Source organism: Manis javanica, chromosome 2 (assembly GCF_040802235.1).
Source record: "Manis javanica isolate MJ-LG chromosome 2, MJ_LKY, whole genome shotgun sequence".
NCBI lineage: Eukaryota > Metazoa > Chordata > Mammalia > Pholidota > Manidae > Manis > Manis javanica.
This window is the reverse complement of record NC_133157.1, coordinates 128,901,971-128,922,210: the sequence shown is the minus strand read 5'-3', so window position 1 is coordinate 128,922,210 and position 20,240 is coordinate 128,901,971. Positions and strand designations below refer to the sequence as shown.

Genomic DNA, 20,240 nt, shown 5'->3' with positions numbered 1-20,240 from the left:
TTTCCCCAGCTAGTTAGATGCTAGTCTTCTCTAGTCCCAGGACACCGTAGCCTTCCTGTATCACCTTCATCACCAACCTTCAGACTGTTTCTTTACTGGACTGTCCTTCACTAGATTATTCATGTAGAGACTGCCTTTTATCTCTCAATTCCCAGTGATCCCTCCCACAACAGTGCCAAGCATCTGGCAGGCACTCAAATATTAATTGAAGGAATGAAACAGAAAATTAATTGCATATAATGTGAGAACTCTGTACAAGGAGGAACATATTTTTAAAACAAAACTGTATCATTCATCATCATTCATCAAGTAGGTTTTTAAACAGAGACTGTAAGTTCTTATAGCTACAAAAATTTCTTCAATTTTAATGCCTTGTTTATCTCTTTTTATATTCCAGTTCCTGGATCATGTGGTTCTGATATTCGTTACAATGACAAGTGTGGCATGTACTTGTGAAAAACTCTCTGGAGTAAAATACTCACTACATACCCAGTTCACAAGAATGTGACCAATCTGCTCCACTCTCCCATCAGGCTTCGTTGCTTCTCCTATTGTTGCCAACAAATCTGAAGCATAAAAAAGCAGAAATACCAAGAATAGGTTTATTTTAAAAATAATTCAGCACTAAATTAGAAGCTTAGATTTAAACTTACTTGTATTCCTGCTGTTCAAGATTCTAAAGAAAATTAAGCAGCGTATCTCACCTTCATGCAAAGGTATGTAAGCATCCAAGTCACCAAATATATGTGTGAGTTCCTCTTCTGACATGATAGACAACTTTAACATGGGGTCGTGGTAGGCCTACCAGAGGGGGAGAAATGCGTCACACAGAGAGATCAAGCAAAGAAGACATTATGAGAGATCTGTACTTGAATGCAAGTATGAGTAACTGTACAAAAGCCACTGTGGATTCTACTGTAAAACATAGAAGAAATTAAAGTATATGTTTGCTAATCCCCCTAAAAGACTCTATCACTGATATTCATGTTTGAAGATGTGTCTATTAAAGCTCATGTAAAAAAAAAGTATTCACTAGTAGATGTTTTCTGCTTCTAAAAAGAAAACTATGTTAGAATTTGTTAAATATAATTTCTAAAAACCAGAGTGTATGATAAAAAGTTATACACTAACCTTTCTTGCAAGTTTGAGATCTTCAATTAAGTCCTGTTCACCTCGGGACATTTCATATATTGCCTAAAAAAAATGAAGCAAACATCATAAGTCACCATCCCTTCCTCCGAGAAAGGAAAATTATGTACAATTGATATTCACCATTATTTAACTGATGTTTCAAACAGTCCTTTTTTAAAGTTGTCTCAGTCTGAAAACTAAAATTCAGAATGGAGTCTCAATGTTTTATATAGTGCCTACGTATTATAACTTCACCCCATCAAGAGTTCAATCCGATGAACCCCACCAATCACAAAGTGTTGCTTAGCATGTATTAAGAATTACTGTCAAATACAAAATTGCAAGTTGATTTTGCCTTAGGCATTAGTTTGCTAATCTTCTGGCAAAACACCTATTTAAAAAACAGGCACTATTTTTTTTAGTATAAGCCAATATATATGGTCTCGCTACTGAATGGCAGCTTACCTCCTGACGTTTGATTTCTTGGGCAGTTAAAGACTCTCTCGTGTTGACGCCTAACGTCTCTGACCACAGGACGCTACTTCTCCTTTTGGCAGGCGTTGGAACTGTCGATCTGCATGATGACTTTTGGGCAGAAGCTGGGGATCTGCTGTCACCATGACGAGTAAATGGCTTAAGAGAAGAATAAAAGAGGTGAACAAAAGAGAAAAGCTTTGGAGGACACAGGAATTATTCTTCTTTTTCTTAAAAAAAATTGACAAATTAGAAAACAAAATTCAGAGAATTTCTCCAGGCATTTATCCAAGCTTCAATCTATCATTGTAAAATATTATTAGCCAAAACTACTTTTTAGAAATAAAAGCTGTCCAAGATCATGCTTTGATAGAAGATGTAAACTAATATAGTGAGATTGGATAAATATTGTTCTGGTATTTATTACCAGCATATTCCAAAGGGAAATTTATGCTTAGTAAGAGTGCAAACCTGTTTGTACACCTCAAGGAAAAAATACCAATTTTAGGCTTTTAGAAAAAAGCCTCCTCACTACATTACTCACCGCCAGCCCCATTCCCCTTACCTGTACTCTATGACCAAAGCTTCTGACTGCTCCATTTCTCACAGGAGAGATTAAATTTGCCAAGGATGTACCTCGAGTTAAAGGTCGAACTCTTTTATTGCTTGGTTCCTATAAAAACAAAATCAGGTTATACTAAATGTGTGTTTAGGTATAATGATTTTAAACAAGTTTCGACAAAACTGAGCCCTCTCAAAAAAGCTAGTATTTACATTTGTAAAGTATAGAACTTAATGGGATTCTGAAAATGAATGTTTTCTTCATTGTTATAATACTAAAAACACTATTGAATAGCAGTAATTTATAAAAAAATAAATGATGGAAGAAATTCCAGTTAAATACCTGAGTATCACTGAGAACATACCAAAAATTATCATTAAACACAAGAAAAACTAAAATTAAAGAAATGACCTTCTAGAACACTATAGAACTTTCAAGTTTAACACAGAGAGTAACTTAAAAAAAAACAAACTATTATGAAAAATTTCAAACGTACACAAAAGTGGAGAACAGCAGAATGGATGCCATGTACTTATCATTCAGCTTCAATAGTTTCTGGTGAAATAATCTGTTTCATCTCTGCCCCTCGTGGAGTATTTTAAAGCAAATCCTAGACATGATATAATTTCATTCTTAAATACTTCAGTCAGAGACTAGTGTTTAATTGCACACATCTGTCTGACGGTGGAATGGTCATTCTGAAGGCAGGGAGGACCCTGTCGTGGGAAGTGTTCTGCAGGGCAGGACGGTGGCCAAGGGAGTGAGTGCTCAGGAGTCCGGACGGCTGGGCTCCAGCCCTGGTTCCAGCACTTGCAAGGGAAACACCCTGGGCCTCCATTTTCTCCTCTGTAGGAAGGAGTGAGTACTGAAACTTCTCTTACGAAGTTGTTATGAAGATTAAATAAGTTATGCTGAAAGGGCTCAGAACAGTGCTTGGAACACAGGATGTGTTAGCCATTGCTAAGTTAAATTTTCTTAGGAATTATCCCCAATTCCAAGTAAAGGATGGGATTTATAAATAATTAGAGCCTCACTCATACATTTAACTCATTAAGTTAACACAAATTCATAGTAGTTATAATTCTATATGTACTGTTTCAAAAATAATAGTAGTATAGCAAACATCACTTATTGTTCAAGGATCTCAAACTTTACAAACTGTGTTATTCTTCTCTTACTGGTAGGAAAATGGAGGTATACCATTACATGACTCATATAGCTAGTGAAATAAAGAAGGCTGATCACAAAACAGTCGTATGTTTATAACGTTTGTGCAATAAAGTTGTTTGTATTTAATGCCTTTGACAACTGTGGCATTCTTGAAAAAATGATTTTGATGAGACTTCAGAAGGACATATAATTAAAAATTACATTAAAATTACCCTTTAAAAGTAAAAACTACCATTTAAAAATGACAGATGAGGGTGGCGGAGCCAAGATGGCAGCGTGAGTAGAGCAGTGGAAGTCTCCTCCCAAAACCATATATATTTTTGAAAATTCAACAAATACAACCTTCCCTAAACGAGAGACCAGAAGACACAGGACAACAGCCAGGCTACATTAACACGTGGGAGAATCCAGCGACTCGTGAAGGGGGTAAGATACAAGCCGCCGCCTGGCGGGACCCGAGCACCCCTCACCCCAGCTCCTGGCGGGAGGAGAGGAGTCAGAGCCGGGAGGGAGAGGGAGCCGAGGACTGCTAAACACCCAGCCATAGCCATCTGCACCAGAGCGCAGAAACAGTGCGTGGGGTGCTGTATACTAGGGAAACGGTACAGTAAAACCTGCGAGTGGGTCCCTGCAGCCAGCACCCCTGGGACAAAGAAAAAAGAGTGCTTTTTGAAAGACTTAAAGGGACATGGACCCCACAGCTGGATGGAAACGTCCTTGGGACACTTAGCCCAGCAGCTGGGAATCCCAGGGAAATTCGGGTGCCCTAACCCCCTGGGCAGCAGTGCAGCTCGGAGGCCCCTCATGGAGATAAACAGCCTCCGGCCCATGTCCCCTCCGACACCACTCCGCCATACTGGAGCAGCAGCCTGAGGCAGCAGGGCAGAGCTTCTTTCACAGCAGTCAAACAAGAATTAAAAACCACGTCTGCACGCAGCCGGCCTGCACAAGCTGCTAGGGGTCACTGTTCTCTCAGGAGAGGAAGGCCACAAACTAGCAAGAAGGGACATTCTTCCAGCCAACACACACACCAGCTTCCCGCAACAACCTCTATCACCATGAAAAGACAGAAAAATTTGATGCAGACCAGACTAACCCAGACATCCTCCCCTGAGAAGGAATCTGGGGAGACAGACCTAACCAATCTCCCTGAAAAAGAATTCAAAATAAAGGTCATAACCATGCTGATGGAGCTGCAGTAAAATATGCAAGAGCTAAGGGATAATATCTGGAAGGAGATTACAGAAATGAAATAATCTCTGGAAGGATTTATAAGCAGAATGGATAAGATGTGAGAGGCCATTGATGGAATAGAAACCAGAGAAGAGGAACACATAGAAGCTGACACAGAGAGAGATAAAAGGATCTCCAGGAATGAAACAATATTAAGAGAACTGTGTGACCAATCCAAACGGAACAGTATTCGCATTATAGTGGTACCAGAAGAGGAAGAGAGAGAAAAAGGGATAGAAAGTATATTTGAAGAAATAATTGCCAAAAAATTCCCCAAACTGGGGGAGGAAATAATCATTCAGACCACGGAAGTATACAGAACTCCGAACAGAAGGGACCCTAGGAGGACAACACTAAGACATAATAATTAAAATGGCAAAGATCAAGGACAAGGATCAGTTGAAATCCTACCAATCAACTTTTCAGACCACAAAGGTATAAAACTAGAAATAAATTGTACAAAGAAAGCAAAAAGGTTCACAAACACATGGAGGCTTAACAACATGCTCCTAAATGATCAATGACCAAATTAAAATGGAGATGTAGCAATATATGGAAACAAATGACAACAACAACATGAAGCCCCAACTTCTGTGGGATGCAGCAAAAGCAGTCTTAAGAGGAAAGTATATAGCAATCCAAGCATATTTAAAGAAAGAAGAACAATCCCAAATGAATAGTCTAACGCAACAATTATCGAAATCAGAAAAAGAAGAACAAATGAGGCCTAAAGTCAGCAGAAGGAGGCACATAATAAAGAACAGAGAAGGAATAAATAAAATTGAGAAGAATAAAACAATAGAAAAAATCAATGAAACCAAGAGCTGGTTCTTTGAGAAAATAAAGAAAATAGATAAGCGTCTAGCCAGACTTAATAAGAAAAAAAGAGGATCAACACATATCAACAGAATCAGAAATAAGAAAGGAAAAAGTCACGATGGACCCCACAGAAATACAAAGAATTATTAGAGAATACTATGAAAACCTATAAGCTAACAAGCTGGAAAACCTAGGAGAAATGGACAACTTCTTAGAAAAATACAACCTTCCAACACTGCCCAAGAAAGAAACACAAAATCTAAGCAAACCAATTATTAGCAAAGAAATTGAAGCAGTAATCAAAAAACTATCCAGGAACAAAACTCCCAGGCCAGATGGATTTACCTCGGAATTTTATCAGACATACAGAGAAGACATAATACTCATTCTCCTTAAAGTGTTCCAAAAAACAGAAGAGGAGGGAATACTCCCAAACTCATTTGATGAAGCCACCAACATTACCCTAATACCAAAACCAGGCAAAGACCCCACCAAAAAAGAAAATTACAGACCAATATCCCTGATGAATGGAGATGTAAAAATACTCAACAAATTATTAGCAAACCAAATTCAAAAATACATCAAAAGGATCATACACCATGATCAAGTGGGATGCATCCCAGGGATGCAAGGATGGTACAACATTCTAAAATCCATCAACATCATCCACCACATAAACAAAAAGAAAGACAAAAACCACATGATCATCTCCATAGATGCTGAAAAAGCATTCGACAAAATTCAACATTCATTCATGATAAAAACTCTCAGCAAAATGGGTATAGAGGGCAAGTACCTCATCATAATAAAGGCCATATATGATAAACCCACAGCTAACATCACACTGAACAGCGAGAAGCTGAAAGCTTTTCGTCTGAGATCGGGAACAAGACAGGGATGCCCACTCTCCCCACTGTTATTCAACATAGTACTGGAGGTCCTAGCCACGGCAAATAGACAAACAAAGAAATATAAGGAATCCAGATCGGTAAAGAAGAAGTCAAACTGTCACTATTTGCAGATGACATGATATTGTATATAAAAAACCCTAAAGACTCCACTGCAAAACTACTAGAACTGATATTGGAATTCAGCAAAGTTGCAGGATACAAAATTAACACACAGAAATCTGTGGCTTTCCTATACACTAACAATGAATTAATAGAAAGAGAAATCAGGAAAACAATTCCATTCACAATTGCATCAAAAAGAATAAAATACCTAAGAATAAACCCAACCAAGGAAGTGAAAGACCTATACCCTGAAAACTATAAGATACTCTAAAGAGTATTATATCAAAGAGAAATTAAAGAGGACACTAGCAAATGGAAACTCATCCCATGCTCTTGGCTAGGAAGAATTACTATCGTCAAAATGGCCATCCTGCCCAAAGCAGTATACAGATTTGATACAATCCCTATCAAATTACCAACAACATTCTTCAACGAACTGGAACAAATAGTTCAAAAATTCATATGGAAACACCAAAGACCCTGAATAGACAAAGCAAACCTGAGAAGGAAGAATAAAGTGGGGGGGACCTCGCTCCCCAACTTCAAGCTCTACTACGAAGCCACAGTAATCAAGACAGTTTGGTAATGGCACAAGAACAGAGCCACAGACCAATGGAACAGAATAGAGACTCCAAACATTAACCCAAACATATATGGTGAACTAATATTTGATAAAGGAGCCATGGACATACAATGGGGAAATGACAGTCTCTTCAACAGATGGTGCTGGGAAAACTGGACAGCTAAAGGTAAGAGAATGAAACTGGATCACTGTCTAACCCCATACACAAAAGTAAATTTGAAATGGATCAAAGACCTGAGTGTAAGTCATGAAACCATAAAACTCCTACAAAAAAACATAGGCAAAAATCTCTTGGACGTAAACATGAGCGATTTCTTCATGAACATATTTCCCTGGGCAATGGAAACAAAAGCAAAAATGAAGAAGTGGAAGTATATCAAGCTGAAAAGCTTTTGTACAGCAAAGGGCACCATCAATAGAACAAAAAGGTACCATACAGTATGGGAGACTATATTCATAAATGAAAGATCTGATGAAGGGTTGACATCCAAAATATATAAAGAGCTCATGCACCTCAACAAACAAAAAGCAAATAATCCAATTAAAAAATGGGCAGAGGAGCTGAACAGACAGTTCTCCAAAGAAGAAATTCAGATGGCCAACAGACACATGAAAAGATGCTCCACATCGCTAGTTATCAGAGAAATGCAAATTAAAACCACAATGAGATATCACCTCACACCAGTAAGGATGGCTACCATCCAAAAGACAAACAACAACAAATGTTGGCAAGGTTGTGGAGAAAGGGGAACCCTCCTATACTGCTGGTGGGAATGTAAATTAGTTCAACCATTGTGGAAAGCAGTATGGAGGTTCCTCAAAATGCTCAAAATAGACTTACCATTTGACCCAGGAATTCCACTTCTAGGAATTTACCCTAAGAATGTAGCGGCCCAGTTTGAAAAAGACAGATGCACCCCCATGTTTATCGCAGCACTATTTACAATAGCCAAGAAATGGAAGAAACCTAACTGTCCATCAGTAGATGAATGGATAAAGAAGATGTGGTACATATACACAGTGGAATATTATTCAGCCATAAGAAGATAATAAATCCTACCATTTGCAACAACATGGATGGAGCTAGAGGGTATTATGCTCAGTGAAATAAGCCAGGCAGAGAAAGACAAGTATCAAGTGATTTCACTCACATGTGGAGTATAATAATAAAGAAAAACTGAAGGAACAAAACAGCAGCAGACTCACAAAACCCAAGAATGGACTAACAGTTACCAAAGGGAAAGGGACTAGGGAGGATGGGTGGGAAGGGAGGACAGGTGGGAAGGGAGGGATAAGGACCAGGAAAAGGAAAGGAGGCATTACGATGAGCATGTATAATTAGCATGGGGGGGGGGCATAGGGAGGGCTGTGCAACAGAGAAGACAAGTAGTGATTCTACATCTTACTACACTGACAGACAGTGACTGTAATGGGATGTGGGCAGGGGGAACTTGGTGAAGGCGGGAGCCTAGTAAACATAATGTTCTTCATGTTATTGTAGATTACTGATAACAAAAAAAAATGACAGATGACACATTTTTTTCCTCAAACTTCTTGGATATGACTAATGTCACATAAAAATGCGAGCAAGGGGTGAGAAACTGAGTAAAAATAATCCCGTTAGAATAACTTAAGAATAAAGTAGCAGAAAGAGAACATTCTCTGGAAAGAGACTTACTTGATTACTCAAAGAAGCAATTAGGCTCATTAAAGCTCCTCAGGGTATACATACATATCAGAAATGACTGACATACAAAGTACTGAGACTTTTGAAGATAACCAGAGAATTCAGGCCTTTGAAGACTTAAGAGGAGGAGCTGTAGACCAACCCAGCTCTGCCAAAATAATTAAGTCCAGAGTAACACTTCGAATATAAAGCCACTAAAGTGCAAATGTTAAACAGACTGAGAAAGAAACCTTTAAGATATATAGTAAAAATGCACACTGTGTGGCCAGAGACATGTGTGATTGCCTTTATAACACACATCTGTGCAAGTCTGAGGTGACACATGCATGGGCAGAAGGTCCAGTATGAGGCATTCCTTTCTATTGAATAAAGACAGTACAGTCCTCTGGATGAATGGAGATGCAATTACCTCACAGGAAGACAGGCCAATATTAAGTAGCAACAAAGCAGTTGTCAGAAAGTTGTGTTCTTTTTGTAAACAGAAGTTAATTTCTCTTCTCTATTTAAAGGATAACAAATTTGACTTCCTAGTACATCACAAAACATTTAATTTCAATTTAAAAGTCTTTGGAAAGGTACCCTTCCCACTGAATTTGAAAGGAAAAAAGTTAGTTTAGCTGGGAGGAAAGGAATTTTGAAATCCTTACCTTTATAGGATCAGATATTGTACAACTAATACCCTGTAACTCAACATTATGTGATATTTAAAATTAAAACTACAGAATTTAATTTAGATAATTAAACGTAAATATATTTAAAGCACCTTTCTGAAACTAATAAAACTTTGTTTATACAGCTTCCTTAGGGTGGCAGGATATTATGTTCAGTAGTATTTGTTGTTTAAATATGTTCTGTATTTGACCTTTAGAAATTCATCTATAATCTCACTTGTTCACAAGGTATGTTATTCTTAAAAGAGTTCTAGTCTAAAATGTCTTCGTAAGAGCAACCGGCTAGCTCAGTCTGTAGATCTTAAAATGTCTTGGTAGGAAAATATGGTACTAAGGTGGGATATACAGGGCTTGGGGTGGAGGACACCTTCGTACTTTTCACATATGCTTTTGGGGATCCAATACTAACTTTATTGCCTTACTAACAGGATATGTGTGCAGAATGTTTGCCAGACACAACACAAACTTTTCATAAGTAAGAAAATTTTTAATGAATAACATAAAAAGTGTGATTAAAATATAACAGTGTTAATATTGGATATGGTTCACTACCAATTCAGGATACATATACACTATTTGAGAAAAAATATACAGAAAGCTTTTGTGGGAAAGTGATAAGGATTAGTATTCATGGATCACCTATGAGGTTGGGTCAAAAATTTCTCACTTCTGCAATACAGGTTAGGATTTGGCCCATGTGAGCTACAACCAAAAGCAGTTTTTCTGTAGAGGATCAGCTGGACCATTGATTTGGTTTGGTTATTAAATTGCTAAAAATCTTAAACATTCTTGGTTTGGTTATTAAGAACCTAAACATTGCACCTGTCACCAAACACACTTTAAAGACAAAGTTCTTTGAGAGCTGGTGTTGCACCCGCATCTGCTGGTTCGCCAACCCAGTGTTTGGAGGTGATGTAGGGAAGAGAGACCCATCCTACTGTCACCCAACTGGGGCTCCCATAATGGTGTTGCTAGTGTTTATTTTGTTGTGAAGTGTTATTAACAGCGTTATGATGCATACACACAGCCTAAAGAATGAGTGCAGGTCGTAAAACTATAGTTTCCTCAAAAGACAATCTGGAAATCTATGAGGATAAACACAGAATAAGCCAACAAGAGTAACATGCTCAAGGGACTTTCTATTGTAGGTAACCTTTCGACAGGGCTAAAGTTCACTTAGATGAGAACAAACCTCAACACCCACTAATATAAATCCATATTATTTATTTTGCTTATTAGCTTTTAACCAGACTATCTGGGTTTAGCTAGGCAATCACATGATTATATAAAAAGGCACTCTGTCTTTATACCAAGTTTTTAATCAATCTATTTATTTTACTAATCCACTTGTAGTCAGATTTATGTCTTGAAATAGTTTCTGGATATCCATAAACAGAAAGTGGTTAGAATCAATTTGAAGTCTATCACTGGTACTACCCTTGCAGATAAAAGCAACAACATGGAAACATTCTGCTGTGCACTCAGTTTCTTTTTTTTTTAAGTTTTTCTCAACTAGTAATGGCATGTAAGAGGATATGTTTTAGGAGGGTCTTCCCTATAGTAAGCCAAATCAAAACACTTAAAAAAAATAGTATTTGTCAGTTTGTTTGGATTACTGGATGAATAATCTCCTCTGACTGGCAAGAACTCTAAAATGAGAAGAATGAACAGAAAAACTTATTTATAAAAAGATACAAATGAGTTGTGATCACATAGGATTTCTTCCCTTTATACTTAGTAATATAAACAGTCAAATTTAGTTATTTATTTATGTTCCATTGCTAGTACTAAAAACCTGACAACATCCCTGGTGTTTATCATTTTTGGAATAAAGGTGCGCCACAAACATGACCAGTGTCTGATACCGAACAAAAAAGACTAATTCTTGATGGTACAAAAGATGATCAGTTTCAGTATTTACAATGCAAAGTAGGCCTTGCTCTACTCAAAGGAAATGCTTATATATTTTGAGAAAATTGAAACATAGAAGCAAAAGCCAAAATGAAACAGAGAAGCAGAAACCAAAGCTAAGCCACATCAAATGAAAGCATACCTCCTAAAGATGGCACCTATTTTAACTACCAAAATGTGTATGTACGACACACAGCGCCGCTGAGGTATACAATAAGGTGCACATATTTAAAACATGTAATTAGATAAGTTTTGATATATGCATATAGCCACAAAACCATCAGTACAATCAAAACAGGAAGTATACAGTTCATTGAATAAAAGAACACTATTTCTATCATGTAAGTGATAATATTGTATACACTATAGAGTTTTTGCAGTAGGGAGTATATATATTGTACTATGCAGTATAAATAAAATTACCCATGTAGTGTTAAATATTATCAAATTCAAAAAATGGCATAAAAATCATGACTTATTTTGATAAATGTTCATAAAGACCTTTAAAAACCACAATGACTTCACAGAGCAAATAAGGTAGAAGCCCCCTAAATAATAATGATTTGTTGGTTTAAATATTTTAACATATTTTTCATTCTTAAGAAAAAGAAAGTCATACACAATGAAAGCATTAGATGTGGAAAGGAAAATAAAAAAGAGCACTAGGTCAGACAGCATTTTAGGGGCAATCTGTTCACTGACTTGCAAGAAAGGGACTCGTTTTCCACTCACTTTGTAAAGCGGTTTCTAAGACCAGGTAATAAAATGAAAGTTAAAGTAAGCCACAACTATATTAAAGACCAGAAATGTGACCAATTTAATCAAACTGAGCAGCATAAACAGGTAAAATATTTTTCTTTTTGTATAAAGTTTATGTACACTCAAGCTATGCTATGTATAGACACCTATCTATACCATAGTTCTTAGACTCACACCATAGTTCCTAAACACATTTCAAGCTTGCATGTAAATCAAAGCCGTATATTTTAACACTCAGTAAGATCAAAAATGTAAGATTAGATTGTTATTAAATTGCTAAAAATCTTAAAAGTTCCGTGGAGTTAGAAAACATTCCTCTGGCTTCATTTTTCTCTAAAAGTCTTACCTCTTGTTCTCTGAAGGACTGATTATTAACATCGAGGACTCGTTTAGTCCTTTTAATAGGTAGGAGACCTCCAATCTCATCGTGCGCCACCATGCTTTACCAAGCATCCCTTAAAATCTTGGGAGTTCAGTAATGTCCAAGTCAGCCCTATAGCGGAGCACTACACAGGCACACGGGCTTTTCTTTCCAGGGCTCGGCCACCCTGGGAAGCCATTTGCTCTGCCGCATACTTACGGCGGAGTTAACAGCTTCTGAGAACAGTGGGGAGAAAGCACACAGCCCTCAGGGCTCTGTGGGCGGGGCCAGCTGCGGACTAGGGGGCGGGCACCTAAGGGGCACGTGACTCCGGTTAAGTGACAGCTGGGCACACCTAGGCTTCTCAGTTTGCACAGTGCCAGAGAAAGCCCTTTAGCAAGAGGTTTGGAATTTCTATAGTAAAAAAGATGGGGCAAGGAAACTGGGTTAATGCACAACTTTTCCTAATTTAAAAAGCACTCCCAGAAGGAGACTAAATTCTTATCTACGTACCTAACTCTTAGTACTTGATCACAGGGGTACTTTTTCTGTAAAACCCTGTTACCTAGGAAAGGAATTTAGTGCAGACAACTTGACAACTTTAATTTAAAAAATCATAATTCAGAGCCAAATGAGTGTATACACTAAAGAAAAGCCTAATTATCCAGGCACCTTGCTTTTATTTACGTAACTGCAAGCATATTCACGACTGTAAAATCATCACAAACTAGTTCCCACTATCTTTTCTTAAGATTAGCAGAGTAAATGCAGTAGCCATACTTCAGTTAACTCTTTCCTAAGTATATATCTTCCATAGGGCTATGGGTAAAGTATAATGGGGCTACCATATCAGATTTGAAGGTTCAGTATTTCTAAGATTTCTTGAAGGCAGAGATTTTTTCTGTACGTTTTAAAAACCCTATATCTGTATAATAGATGTTTTATAAAATAAATGTATAAAAGGTGATTTCTATCCTAAAAATGCCTGACAGGGTACCTTGCTATTTTGAATTAATGGATCCTGATATAATCCTTAAAGGGTTGAAATACCTTCTTAAAAGTCTTACATTTTCTAGGTGAAGAAATGAGGTTCCCAGACATGAAGTGACCTGCCCAAAGTCACATACTAGTGACAGTCTCTAAATTTCTGCTCTAATTCATTTTCTCTATGGAAAAACACTATTACTGTTGGATTGGCAGAACTGCTCCAGATTTTCTTCTTTAACAGAAAGAAAATCTATTTTACTTTGAAAGGAAGAATTTTATTAACTATATACTACTATGAATGATATGATGCCAGTAATTTGCAAAAACATGTCCATTCTTGGGATTTATTAGGACCAGAGAAATCTATGGAGAAGGCACTAGTCTAGATGCTGTGGACAATCCAAAAAATAGGTTTCATACCTGCTCCTCAAGTGCTAGTAGACCACTGTGTAAAAGGCAGGCCACACACAGAGATAACTAACACAAGACAGCTTCTGAGAACACCAAAGTAAGTTGTATAGCTGGCAGTGCTACAGGAGTTAGGAGAAACCACTTCTGGCGGTCCTCTGAGAGGAGCTGCAGTAGGGAACGATGTTAAGGAAGAGGCTGTAAGACAGTATGTCAGTGGTGGCTATGTTTTGTTTTTCATAGGTCTGATCAAGGGCAAAGTGCAAGGCTCTCCCAAAGGAGGATGAGGGAGAAGGCTCACGGTGGGAGGCCAGGGGCTATGGGCAAAGACAGCTGAGCAGAGGGCTTTGTTGAGTAGGTGAGAAAAACAATGAAAGTTATGTTTTAAGCTGTGTTGAGACGGTTTAAAAGATGACTGGAAACATAATGCACAAATCACAATCAGGTGGTATCAGGTGCCTTACCTAAGGCAGGGAAAAGGATATATAGGCAAGGAGTCAGAAATGCCTACCTTAAAGTTAGGAGGGTTAGTGTGACTGCAAATAAAGAAATGAGGAGGAGCAAGCTGTGAAAGGGAATTCTGAGTTTCATTTTAGGTACTGAGTCTGAGGTGGTGAAAGGTCACACAAATGAAAACACTGAGCTAGTACCTGGAAATGCTGGAAGAGGTCAGAGGGCAGATTTCAACTGGGAAGTCAGACACACAGGGATCAGAGCTGAAGCTTTGGGAGAGAATGAGATGCCTGGGAGAGGAAATCTGGATACTTTCTTCTTTTGAACAGAGGTCCAAAGTTCAAACTTTGCAGAAATGCTGAGGGAATAAGAATTTTGTAAAAGCAACAATCAGAAGGAAAGAAACAAGGCAAGGGTGCCAAGAGAAGAGAAGGTGTTAATTACAGAAAAACTGTTAAGACTGGTAAGAACAGGTTCCTGGATTTAGTGATTTCAAGGTTAATGAAGACCTCATGTGTGCCACTTCAGTGGAATAACGATAGAAGATAAATTATAGAGGTTGAGGAGGGAATAAAGCTAATAAGTAGTGGGCACACACTGTTTATAACGACAAATCTGTAAAAGACAGTTTACTAGGGTTTGCAGGTCAGTGTGACTTCTTGCAGGAAGGACCAAAGCTGCCCTTCTGTAAATACCTATGTTTTGTATTCAAGATGATTAACAATTCATCTTTCTGCTTTGAAACTTTAAAAAAGTAATACTGACTGGTTATATTTACCATCTATGCTTCGTTTCCCAGTCACACCTGGGCAATATGTGTGACGAGATTGGCCTTTAGAGTGGCTGACTGTAGATGATAGGTCCATGCAGCATTAAAGTGGAAGCCCGTCAGAGATCATGGAATCCAGATTCTTCATTTTACAGATAAGAAACTGACCTGCCTAAGCCCTCAGTGTTACTAAGAGGCTAGCCTAGAACTCACTAGTCTCGTTCGGTTTTATTAGTTGAAAAAATGGTGCAAGTAAGACCAATATTGACTTTATGGTCACTTGGTTTCATGAAAGTATAAAGGATTTAAATTAGGAAAGTACAGTAAGTTAGGAACAAGGCTTCTCTTAGGTCTCTTACCTGACATCTTTCTCCAAACAATATTTCTAATTCATTCTGACAGAGGCCAAGAAAACAAGGGAAGGGACATCTTTCATTTCTCTCCTTTAGCTGAGGACCCAAGATATAAAGGCAGAAGTGTTTATATTTAAAAACAGAGAACCTACAGGAGTCAAATAGGGTCTAATGGTGATTGTCACAGCACAAAAATCCCAGCTCACCAACCCTAAAATCTTAGTTGCATTCTGAATGTACAGGGTTGTGGTCTCCATATCATTTAAAAAACTGTAGCCAGCACCTGAAACAGCACTAATGAACATGGGATATTTAGTTCGCCTCAGTGATGAGCCTGAGAGAACCTTGACTCTAACAATATTCCATGAAAGCAGAGGGCTGAAAGGACATTTGAGATCATGAACTCATCCTCCTCAGTTTTCCTAGGTGGAAATTGAAGGACAGTGGTTTAAAAAAAAGGGAAATTTGAGTTCTTACTTCATGGTTTATGCATATTATCTTATTTAACCAACTTTATGCAGTATGTATTATTACCTCCATTTTACAGATGGAGGAAACAGGAACTCAGGAAGTTTAATGAACTTTCCCAAAGTTGCATGGTTAATCAATGGACAGGTTTGAATCTGGTCTGCTCAACTCCTATTACAACATACCTTCCAGATGAGCCAATAAACGTAACACCTTTAGCACAGTTTGGTAAATGCTCACTGCTCGGTCAATGGTAGGTGTTGCCCTATGAGTTAGGAGCAGAGCTAGGTTTAAAACCTGACTTTCCTCGTCTCAGGCTACAGTTTGGTAAATAATTTCCAGCATTTTACAGAGAAGGAAACCTTAAAAAATGTTGAGATTACTTGCCTTATAACCTTTTTATAACAGAGCTTAGAAATAGAAAGGGAATAATAAAATAGTTCAGTTGCTTAAATGTTAGAAGAGATCCTATTTCAACTGGTGGTTTACTTTAGTGATCACGTAACAGCAACCACTTATATGATTTACAAATACTACAGATGGCAAAATTGGAAGCATAAACTGGGTGTCTTTTCTTTGTGTAGAAAACATAGAATTTATAAACTTAAAAACTTAACTGAGTCATGTAAAAATAATGCAATTGTGTAAAAGATAATCAAGTTTTTGGGAAAATGACTGGTTTTCAAAGACCAGGTTTGGTTACAGTCTCTGTTCATCTGCTTGTATGAGCCTTCAATGCTTTCTTTCCTAAAATAGGAACAAGGTAAAGAGAAAGAAGATAACATTGTTTCCCTTCTCTATAGAAAAAGGACTGTATTTTTTTTATGACTTACGTTTTTTTCTCCTTTTAATGTGAAATTAAGAATTCTGGAATTTAGAAATAAATTAAAGCTAAAGAATAGTCATTACTTTGTTTCATTTAGAGATTACTTGTTTTTATTTACTCTCATCTGGAACAGAAACAAGGAATTGTAAATTAGGCTAGGAAAGCCATTCCAGTAAAGAGTAACAAAATCTAAGTTCTCTTCTGCCCTCTATATGGGATAATGTGAAATGCAATTGCCAAGCAGCTTTTTTTCTAGTTTTTAATTATGTTAGTAAGATGATTACATGAAAAACTCTTAATCGTAGAGAAGTATGGATGACAGTAGAATTTTATTTTTAGTCCTTATTTTATATTACTAAATTAAATGTATATTTAAAAACCACACAAGTGCATCAGAAAATTCCACAGTTCACAAATATTTTAAGGGCTTTTACTAAATATAAGAAAACTTTGTTCTACTTTGAAACCCTGGAGTTCAAGATTACAAATTACTACTATATATCTCACTAAAAACAGCTTGGTTGAATAGAATTTCAAGTCTTACTAAAAAAGGAAGCATTGATTGAAAAATGAACAAAATGGAACTTCTGAGAAACCGGAGTTCCCAAGTATCTCAAGTTAAAAACAACAGAAAAGGCAGTTGTATTTGGACTAGATGAGTACAAAAGAAGTTAATAATGAAGTTACATGTGGATTTAAGTTTTTAAAAACATTACTGTCTCCAAGCTTCACAGAGAATTTGGTTTGGGAAAAGATCAATTCAGATAAATTCAATACTAATAGAAATAACAATAGTCCCTGCAAGACTTAGTTGAGTCTGATCAGGGAGTGAACCATACTCGCTATAGACATCTCCACTTCACTGTTCCAAGCAGAATAAGAAAAGGACGGATAAATAAAGTTGTTGGTGTTTGGGAGCCTATAGTTTACATTAAAAGAGACTATTCTGCCTTCAAGCCTTCCTTCCCCTAGGGATTCTCGAGAGATGAGAGGGCCGGGGACCAATGGCAGGGACCCTACATTGAGTTTCTGGCTCTATTATGAGGATAGAGAGGAGACTGGGGATATGGCCTTGCTGGGATGGTTGCTGCAGGGTAGGCAAAGAGTAGCATGTGTTGGAAGGCTGGACGGTATGCTACTTGCTAGACGTCATCCAAAATATGTGGCTAATCTCACAAGGGCCTACCAATACCCGGGTGTTCCACAGGAATGGATCCCCCATCAGCAGGGTTTGGTGGAGTCATTGCTCTCATTGACCCATGCAGGACAAGTTGGAACAGAAGTTACAGCCAACAATGAAAAGGATCACTAGTCTCATTTAGTCAGGTAAAGAGACTTTATCCCATTTCTCAGGCCTCGGCCTCAAGGAGATGGGAAGGAAATGTATGCAAACAATAGGATACATGTCTCCCCCACAAATTGCTAGTACAGACAAACATAATCTATGGCCCCCACTAGAAAGTAAGCTCCATGAGGTCAAAGACTATTTTGTTCTCTGTGGCTGGCACATAGTGGGAGCTCAATAACACAGGAATGAATTAATAAATGAGTGAATGAAGACGCAATGTGCTGGGGATCTGAGAAGAGCTATGAATCAAGTTTGAGATTAAAATTTTATCTTTAAATACAGAAAACAGAAGCTTAGAATAGTTATATAATGTACACAAAGTCACACAACTAACTAAAAAAGTCCAAAAATGACTTTGTAACCTCTAAACAGTCTTTAATGGTGCTAGCATAATTTCATTTGATTTATGGCTTATTTTATATTAGTTAACAGAATAGGAGATGTTAAAAGAAATATAATATCATCAGAAAGGTATTACAGTGATAATACATTAAAATGTAATTGTCAAGATGAAAATGTCAATAGTTAGCCTAAAGAGCAGAATAGATATTAATGAGAAATTAACAGGGTAGAAGATGAAGTTGAGGAATTCTCCCAGAGAATAGCATAGAAGACTAAAGAGGTAGAAGGAATAAAAGAGTTAACATATAAAATAATTCCACATGCTCCAAAATCTTGCTAATACAAGTTCTAGAAATAAAGATTAGACAGTAAGAGGGTGAAAATAATCTAACAAATGAGAACATTTCATAAGGCTGAAATAATATGACTCTTTAGATTAAGGTAGTCCAAAGAATGCCTACCAGGATGAACAATTTAACAAAAAACTCTGGCTATAAGAATATTAGATAAACAATCCCAGAGAGACAAAAGCAAAAGACTGGAAAATACTCTGCAATATGCATAATAGAGCAGATGTTAATATCGATACTACAAAAAGAACTCAAATTATTTTTTCCACTTTTTATTCCATTTAAAAATTGTGAGGAAACACATGTAACATAAGTGACCATTTTAAAGGGTACAGTACTGTAGGGTTCAGAAGTATTAAATATGTGCACATGGTCATACAAGTATATCCACTACTCTTCTCCAGAATTTTTTACATCTTCTCAAAACTGAAACTCTGTACCCATTACTCCCCATCTTCCCCACCCTTCAGTCCCTGGTAACCACCATTCTACTTACTGTCTCTATGGATTTGACTATTCTAAGTACTTCATATAAGAGGAATCACATATTTTTCCTTTTGTGTCCGGCTTACAGCACTTAGTGTAATGTTTTCAAGGTTCATCCATGTTGTTGCTTATATCAGAATCTTATTCTTTTTAAGGCTGAATAATATTCCAATGTATGTATATACCACCTCTTGTTTATCCATAAGGAATTTTCTCTCTATTCCTAGTTTGTTGGATTTTTTTAATCATGAAAGGATATTTTGATTTTTGTTTATTGCTTTTTCGGTATCAATTGAAATAAGCATGTATTTTCCCCCCTCCCTTAATTAATTCTGTTAATGTGGTGTTATTACATTGACTGGTTTTCATTTGTTGAGCCATCCTTGCATGCCAGGAATAAACCTTACTTGGTCACTGTATATAATCCTGCTTAATATGTTGTTGCAACTATTTTACCAGTATTTTGTTGAAAACTTTTGTATATATACTCAGAAGAGATGTTGGTTTATAGTTTTCTTTAATTGTAGTATCTCTGTCTGGCTTTGATGTCTGGGTAATACTGGCCTCATAGAATGAGTTAAGAAATGCTCTTCCTCTTCAAGTTTTTGGGAGAATCTGAGGATTGGTGTTAATTCTTCTTTAAGTATTTGACAGACTTCACCAGTGAAACCATCTGCTCAAGGTCTTTTTGTTGTTTTGGGGATGTTTTTGATTATGTATCCAATCTCTTTACTAGTTCTAGGTACATTCAGATTTTTTCCATGATTCAGCTTTGGCAGGTTGGGCATTTCTAGGAATTTGTTCACTTCAGCTAAATTATCTAATCTGCTAGTATAAAACTGTTCATAGTGCTCTCTTATAATACTTTTTATTTCTGTAAATTGGTATTAATATGTCCATTTGCATTTCTGATTTTAGCAATCTGAGTCTTTTGATGAATAATAGTTTATAATATAATACAATATAATACCTGTCCTAAGATTTATATATCAAGTCAGTCCTCCTTTCTAAAACTAATTTTACAAAATAATGAGCAATAGAAAAAAAGAACAGTGAAATCTACAAGGTTTTCATAA

General features: G+C 37.0%; 1 protein-coding gene across 3 annotated transcripts in view; it reads right to left on the bottom strand.

The window, feature by feature from the left end:
• LOC140847867 (neuroepithelial cell-transforming gene 1 protein-like) overlaps positions 1 to 20,240 on the bottom strand; it is a 41,197-nt gene that overhangs the window by 3,784 nt on the left and 17,173 nt on the right. For 2 of the 3 annotated variants that reach the window (XM_073229381.1, XM_073229383.1), the window contains exons 1-6: positions 12,360 to 12,615; positions 2,171 to 2,278; positions 1,597 to 1,764; positions 1,132 to 1,194; positions 705 to 801; positions 490 to 566 (exon numbers count right to left, since the gene is read on the bottom strand). In XM_073229381.1, the coding sequence (XP_073085482.1) occupies positions 490 to 566; positions 705 to 801; positions 1,132 to 1,194; positions 1,597 to 1,764; positions 2,171 to 2,278; positions 12,360 to 12,452 (606 nt within the window). In that variant the 5' untranslated portion in view covers positions 12,453 to 12,615. Of the gene's footprint in view, positions 1 to 489; positions 567 to 704; positions 802 to 1,131; positions 1,195 to 1,596; positions 1,765 to 2,170; positions 2,279 to 12,359; positions 12,616 to 20,240 lie in introns of those variants that run through there. The other variant, XM_073229382.1, reaches the window with a different exon arrangement.